Source organism: Montipora foliosa, unplaced genomic scaffold (assembly GCF_036669935.1).
Source record: "Montipora foliosa isolate CH-2021 unplaced genomic scaffold, ASM3666993v2 scaffold_481, whole genome shotgun sequence".
NCBI classification, from domain to species: domain Eukaryota; kingdom Metazoa; phylum Cnidaria; class Anthozoa; order Scleractinia; family Acroporidae; genus Montipora; species Montipora foliosa.
The window spans coordinates 257,501-265,000 of record NW_027179791.1 but is presented as its reverse complement, the minus strand read 5'-3'; the positions used below and the strand labels follow the sequence as shown (position 1 = coordinate 265,000).

Below are 7,500 nucleotides of genomic sequence, written 5' to 3'. Positions count from 1 at the left end.
TTCTGTGGCTCGACGCGGCTACACAGCGATGCTACGTCAACATAGCCTGTGTACATCCACCTCCTCCCCTGGAAAAATTCGGGGAGAGAGACGTCTGTGTAATGCCGACGCTAATCGTGTTCCACACCGAGGGTGGTTTCCCCGGAATGTCGGGGAAAACGTCTCATTGGTTGTTATGTTGATGTTATGACGAAAGCGCTTTCCTATGTTGTGATTGGTTAATTGATGGTTTTCCCGCGAGTCGTGAAACCACAGATCGTTTGAGACAGCTATCAAAAATAATTTTTCTTCGTTTTACATTTCGGCTATCTCAAAACGAAAATGTAATCTGATTAATGATGCTAGCTGCACCTTTGGCGAGTGCCTGTGTTGTTTGTTGCGTGGCTATTGTTAAGAAAGGGGATAGAAATCTAGTTGACGGACGTACCGAATTCAACGTAAGATCGGAGATGTTATCCCTGGATTTCAGCGTGGAATTTAATTTTTCTTACATTTGTCGGTGTTGCCTTGTGAAATTAAAGAAAAGAAGGGCACTTATTTCCACCTTAAGAGAAGTCAACGATTCTTTGCGACAGGCATATACGTCAAATGCGACACGCAAACCACGTTCACAAGATTTGCCTCCTTCGAAGCGGCTTGCCGTACAAGACGCAGGTTTACTAGACAGACCTGTGGCTTTCCACAGAATTGCGCCGATTACCTCCTCTACTCTAGTAAAAGATCGAGAGCTACCAGTATTGATGACGGTTCCAACAGTTTCACCAATTCGGGCACCGATTATCGCACATGCTTGTGATACAAGCGGGGAACAATTGAAAAGAAAACAACAGTTCAAGTACGAGTTGACTGACCAAGTAAGAGCAAAGTTAACACGTTGTCTGAAGGTTTAGAGTCTCTTGGCAAAATGCTGTGCCGTGGGACCTACAAACAAATCGCCGGAGCAGTGTGGAAGAACCCGATTTTAAAGAAACACGTCCAGAAACTCTTCCTGCAAGAAGTTGATCGCAAGTGCGATGCTTTGTGTTCGCTGAAAGATCCGTGCTGTCTTAGGTCCCCAAGCAAAAAAGACCTCCAATCCTTTTCGTTTAAAAAGCTGGACAGTGAACTGGAAAAGAAAGCTCCGTTGTTTAGCCCTGTATTTTGGACAGCGAGCCTCAAGAAGAGCAAGAGGGATGACCAATTCTGGCAACCAACGGTTTGCATGTCAGCTGCTGTCTTGTTGAAGAATAGGTCCCCGTATATGAATGCCATTCAGCTGTTGAACACCGTCATTTTGTATCATACCGGAACAATTGTAAGTATCACGTTGTTCAAGTTTTAATCTTACTTTCAATGGGCTTTGTTATGAGCACATTGCCTTCCAGACATCTGGGTGGTAGATCAGACATCTGGGTGAAATTCAGGTTAAAGTGATTTCAACCTAGTTTTATTCTCAATTTCCTTTGCTTCCTAACCCTAATTATTAATGAGCATGAATAATGAGGGTTAGGGGACAAAGGAAAATCATTTTAACCTGAAATTTATTTTGACCTACAACTTATATTTACATACATCACTTCAGACACTCCAGCAGTAGTAAGATTGGTTAGTAAAGTAAAATTCCAAAATGTTTTCACGAGAGTCTGGCAAAAAGGTTTTTTTTTTTTTTTTTTCATATTAATCACATTCAAATTATTTTAATTCTAGGATACCCTTTGCCGTCTTAGTTCGCTGAGACTTACTGTTTCTCACCCATACTATTACAAGGAGATGGACGAGTATGGGAAAGATTTTGCTGCCTATGATGTACAGAAAGTAAGAAACGAGACAGAGAGGCTCAAGCAGAAGCATGGTGCATCAACTGAAGAAAGGTCTCCTTCCACCTGCCTCATATGCTGTTTTGGCTCCAGATAAAGGGAGAAAATTGGTTTTCGACAATTTTGATTTCAAACAGCATGTACACAACATGACTGAAAACCATCAAAACATTGACATCCACAGGGTTACTCACATGGCTGTGGAGAACAGAGTTTCAGGCAACCACCTTTCTAGTGTGAAGCCACCCTCTGACGACCTGCTGCAGATGGAAAACGGTCTATGTTTGCCCAGTCGCCACGAACACCATCTTCAGAGGGAGAACTATATATCCCTGGCTGAAAGAGTTATTGTGGAATTACCATGCTTCCAGTTTTTCAAATCAGCTGCATGCAAGCATATTCCTCACCAGTACAGCAAGCAGATGAGTGAAAAATCAGAAATTGTGAGAGATGACATCGTTACTAGTCTGTTTACATCTACCTACATGAACATACTTAAAAAGCTCAACAATTGAATATACATGGGGAATTTAAGGTATAAGAAGTGCTTTTATATCTGTTATAGGCATGGCTTAATTTAAAGCCCAATGTTCTTGGGCTATACATATATGAGATATTAGTGCAAGAGTAACCGAATTTTACTGTGGTTTTGAATTGACTATGGAAACTTTGTTCCCTTTTCCTTATCAAGTCATTTGTAATTAAACTTGATATAATTTATATGTTGTGGTTCAACTTTATCCTTGGTTCAAAATTATATTTTCCTTTGTTTTTGCGAACAAAGTTTCCATAGTCAATTCACAACCACAGTGAAATTCGGATGCAGCTCTAGTCACTCTTGCACTAATATCTCATATATTTATAGCCCAAGAACATTGGGCTTCAAATTAAGCCATGTCTATAACAGATATATAAGCACTTCTTAAACATTAAATTCCTCATGTATTGTTGAGCTTTTTAAGTATGTTCATGTAGGTAGATGTAAACAGTCAAGTCATTTGTAATTAAACTTGATATAATTTATATGTTGTGGTTGAACTTAATCCTTGGTTCAAAGTTATATTGTCCTTTGTTTTTGTGAACAGTTATTTTGTGATAACAAGTACATACCAAGCAAAATAAAAATTGAACCAATGATCAGTAACACAACATTATACTTATGGAATCATGCATTTCAGCAGTACAGAGTAAGGATAACTTTTCAATTGATCAAAATTTCAGAAAGGACATACAAAAAAGTCATACTTTGAAAATATTAATTTTGTTATAAAACCTGACAGTTCATTTTTTTTCAGTCTTTCCTTGGTATGATTTACCATAACGAAAACGATGCTGGTGGTATTCAACAAGTCTTGACAACACTACACCAGTATGTCCCCTACCATGGAGAGAATGCTGACAGAGTGTACTCATCCCAGGGTCTAGTTGCGGATCAATTGTCTGTTGAACGTGGCGTGAATGCCCTTTTTGAGCTTGCCAATGGTTTTACTCCTCACGAACGCCTTGAAGGTCTGTATTTGGAAATTGCAGACTGGCATGCAGGAAACAAGTTTTTGAAGGTAACAACATTTTATACTGTTGTACATTGAACTCGTTATCTAACTGGCCGAAATCGTACAGTGAATTTTCTAAATCAGTGCACGTGACAGCATCTAGCGACAGATTATGCATATCAAGAACACTAAAGGTCACTGGTAATCATGTCATGTATGACAGCAGTGCATGTGATTTCCAAGGATAGTCATGCCAAGTTTGTGGGCTTTGTGTGACTTGCCGTCAGTGATGAAGCAAAATGTCGTCCAGTTTTGCAAGTGGATGTTTTTTTTTTTTTCGTTCAATGTACAATAAAACAATTATTTTGATTTGGTGGATACCACAAAAACCTAATGCAATAATGATGTTAAGTCCCGTTTAAATTAGTTCCTGGTGAAAATAACAAAAGGGTGAGAGTTTCACCCTCATACCCAAACATAGTTAAAGTACTCATCTCCCCCAACCCCCAACCTTTCCCAGATTGACAAGGTTGCTTTTTCCAAGTGTAAAACATTCAAGGTAAATTATGACCGTATTTACTTCTGTTTGTTTTATTGACACAACCAGGTTGCCTTCAAGAATTTCTACTCTGGTAGTTCATCTGGAGACAAGTGCACACTTTTTAGTGACCGGAACTTAATAAACAGACGGAATGTGAAAGAAGATGTGGATGCAGCAGTTAATCCTTGCAGAAAGTTCTTTGATCTTGAAGTGAAAGCCAGGCTAATAGCTGCCGCAATGCAATTAGTTGGAATGAAGAATGTGGAAGACACCCCAACAGATGCATTTCTTCCACCCGACCTCCCCAATGCTGGAAATACTGAGAAAAAGGAATACATTAGAAAAGTTGCCATTCAAGTTATTGACAATTTTGTCATAAGAAGAGAGAAGGTTAATACCATTCTTAACAATTTTTTGACTGCATTGGAAGAGGAAGCAAGGGAGAAAACTATAGGGGCCGGTTCATTTGCAAGTTCCCTGGATGTGGTAAGACCTTTGCACACAATGGTAAGAGATTAAGAGATCATGAAGCAACCCATATTATACCAGTCTCTGTTGGTGCGTCAGAGGGACAGGAACTTTCAGATGCAACATCACGCGAACCCACAGAGAAAGATGATATGTTTCACTACCAATGCTCTTTACTTGATTATGATATGATCATATTAATTTTTTTTGATGCTATTACGGAAGGGGATGGTAAACGAATTGTAAGGTCGTGGAAATTTCAGTTGCCATACCTCAGGAAGGACCCAGGGAGCACAAAGTATGCTAGAGAAGCTTTAGGAATGTTGTTTCAGATTTATGCATTGCTGTCATTAAAGGATGCACATGAACGTATTTGGAACAGATCTGCACTGGTATCAGGACACAACATTCCCTTAGACTTGTTGCTGGAATTTTTCAATCGACTGCTGAAAGAGGTGAAACGAAACCTTGGCCCCAATACAACAAGTCACAATGCCATTGATCGCTATTGCCATGCAATTGACATAACAAATCCTGCCCTTGACAATTTTGATCGTGAATGTGGTGTTACTCGGCGATCAGGGCATCATTCTGAAATTGAAGCCATGTCTGATTTGCACAAAGTGGTTACAGAGTTGATTACTCAAAGAGCATTTTTTTGGACTCCTGGACGTAGTTATGGACATTTCAGAGATATTGACTCTAGTCTCTTGGATGGCTTTGACCTTAATGCCACGTTTCGATGGATAGGCAATCACAAGAAGAACATTGTAAAGGCAAGGCATGCACGATAACTAATGACATGACTTTAATATCAATAAGGTCCCTTGGTTTGATGTTCTAGAAATTAGTGAATCCAAGCAACATACAATACAATATTTATTAATTCTCCACACAGGGCTGTTCAGATTAAATACACATGTGGTAAGAAAAGGAAGAAAAAAAAAAAAAAAGAAATGAAATATCTCTAGTTTAAATTGATAATTAACACAATGTCATATGAAAGTCATATATACATTCAAAATAAATCACCAAAATCAGAAATCCCATGATCTCCACGTTTCTTTCGCCACAATGCCCCTTTTGTGCTCTTAATCTATAAAACTATAAGCAAGTCTTTCATGTACGCAAAAAGTTCTGCTTGAAGATTTTGCTTGTCCTGTTAATTAACTGATCTAACAATCTCAGGTAAAGCAACACTGCTGTCACAGCTAACATCAACACCCTGCAAGGAATGTTGTGGACATGATGCATCTCCACAATTACAGGCACTAGCTCATATGTCGCAACATTGACAACCTACCACCGTAGATTGAAAATTCTCTGGAAAATGCTTGTAAATGAAACTTCGTCGACATTCATTACTGTTAATATACTCTTTGATGTCATCTGAACAATGAGCCCCTAAAAGTCCATTATGTAAAAGCAAGCATATACTTTTTTCACCATCCCGTCCAGCTCCCCCACATTCCTGGACATAACATTCAATGTTTCTTGATGGGCCAAAATGAACAACTCGATGTGCTTCTTTACAGTTTACCCCCATCCCGAATGCTACAGTGCAGGCAATCACCCTGATGTGGCCACCAACTTCACAAATGTTGTTCAAAATGTGCTTTTTCACTGACACAGGTGTTCCTGCATGAAACATTTCCATTAACCTTTCCTTTGGATTAGGTTGTCCATTCAGAAAAAACCAGTTCCAAGGCTATCTTGAAATACTGAGTGCAATAAAGCACACTGCTTTCTGGTTTGACAGAAAATCATTGTCCTTTTGCAAGCAACTTTCCTGGTTTTTAGCTCTTCTATCAGAAATTGAAAAATAGTAGAGACTGGCACATTCTTGTTTAAATATTGAACATCAAAACTTCCATTTGGCCTTTCTGGACTACGTTCAACAATGTGACAGGAAGATCGTTTTAAATTTAAGGTCTTAAAAATGTCTCGCCTGGTAGCAATGGATGCAGTCGCTGTCAAGACGATTGTGGGAACATCGCTTGTTAATGAGTTATGTCTTGAAGGGCACTGCTGTCTGGTTGGATGATTTAGACAGACCCCACTGACTAATGCAGTGTGCTTCGTCCATAGCTATCGCCACCAAAAACCGCCGATAGTCATTGCTAGACATTAATTTGCGCCATCTGTTTACGCTCAGCATCTTCTCAGGCGGAGCAAACAAGTAAGTGAAATTTTCCTTCTCCACTTTCTTAAGGATCTCTTCGGATTGTTCATCGTGCAGTGCAATAGCAGACAAACCCAGGGATTTCTGGTAGGCGACTTGATCTTCCATCAGCGTTTTTAGTGGAGATATGATAACATTTTTACTGCTTCCACGTGTTCTTTCGAAGACTTGATCGGCTACGATTGGAGCAGCATAAAAGATAACTGACTTTCCATATCCTGTAGGAAGGCTTGCATAAACGTCTTTTCCTCCCAGAAGTTCTTTCAAACATTCTTCTTGCTCTGGATAGAGTGAACGAATATTGAAAGTCTCGCAAATACGCACGACAGCTCGTTGGAAAGTCAGGCTCGATGACACACTGGACACCATTTTGAAAATGAAATCAAAGGAGACTGCCATTAATTTATGCAAAATTATTCCGGAACACGATTAGCGTCGTCATTTACACAGACGTCTCTCTCCCCGATTTTTTCGAGGGGAGGAGGCGGATGTACACAGGCTACGTCAGCAAAGCTCTTGACAGTCGATGCTTTTCGTGTTCAGGTACGGTTTGTAAAATATACTTTTCTTGCATTTTTCTCTGGCTTCAATCCAGGTTTAACATAATATAGCTGTAGTTATTCAAGTCAAGCATTGGAGGGATATAAACTTAAAACTTTGTCTAGGGCTGCTTTTTGCTGTGAATTGCAGTTTTGGTACGTCTTAAGATTTTTTGAATCTACTAAGGTTGCAAGATGCCTGGACGGCCTATGTCAGAAGAACCGAAACGAAAGAAGAGAGAAAGAGAGAACGACAACGACAAAATGGTACACCAGTAATAGCTTAAAGCTGGTTGAAGCATAGGCAGCCCAAGCTCGCGTCACTACAGAAAGCCGTTGAGAATTTAAACGCGTTATAAGACTTTGTATGGGAAATAAAATACCGTTGATTATGAAGCCTAAAAAATGCTCAATTTAACGTTCATTCAATAAAATGAATAAAAATTACTCACCTCTTGTTCCTTTTGGAGCTTATTTTACC

The 7,500-nt window shown here is 39.4% G+C and overlaps 1 protein-coding gene across 1 annotated transcript; it reads right to left on the bottom strand.

Annotated features, from left to right (window-relative positions):
• Positions 1-6,306: 6,306 nt before the first annotated feature.
• Positions 6,307-6,849, bottom strand: LOC137989937 (ATP-dependent DNA helicase RecQ-like). The gene has a single exon (XM_068835513.1). The coding sequence runs from the start codon at positions 6,847-6,849 to the stop codon at positions 6,307-6,309; it is 543 nt and encodes a 180-aa protein (XP_068691614.1).
• Between the last annotated feature and the right edge of the window lie 651 nt (positions 6,850-7,500).

What these genes read in the sequence shown, in the direction of transcription:
- LOC137989937 (XM_068835513.1), bottom strand. Translation starts at nt 6,849, where the DNA reads ATGGTGTCCAGTGTGTCATCGAGCCTGACTTTCCAACGAGCTGTCGTG.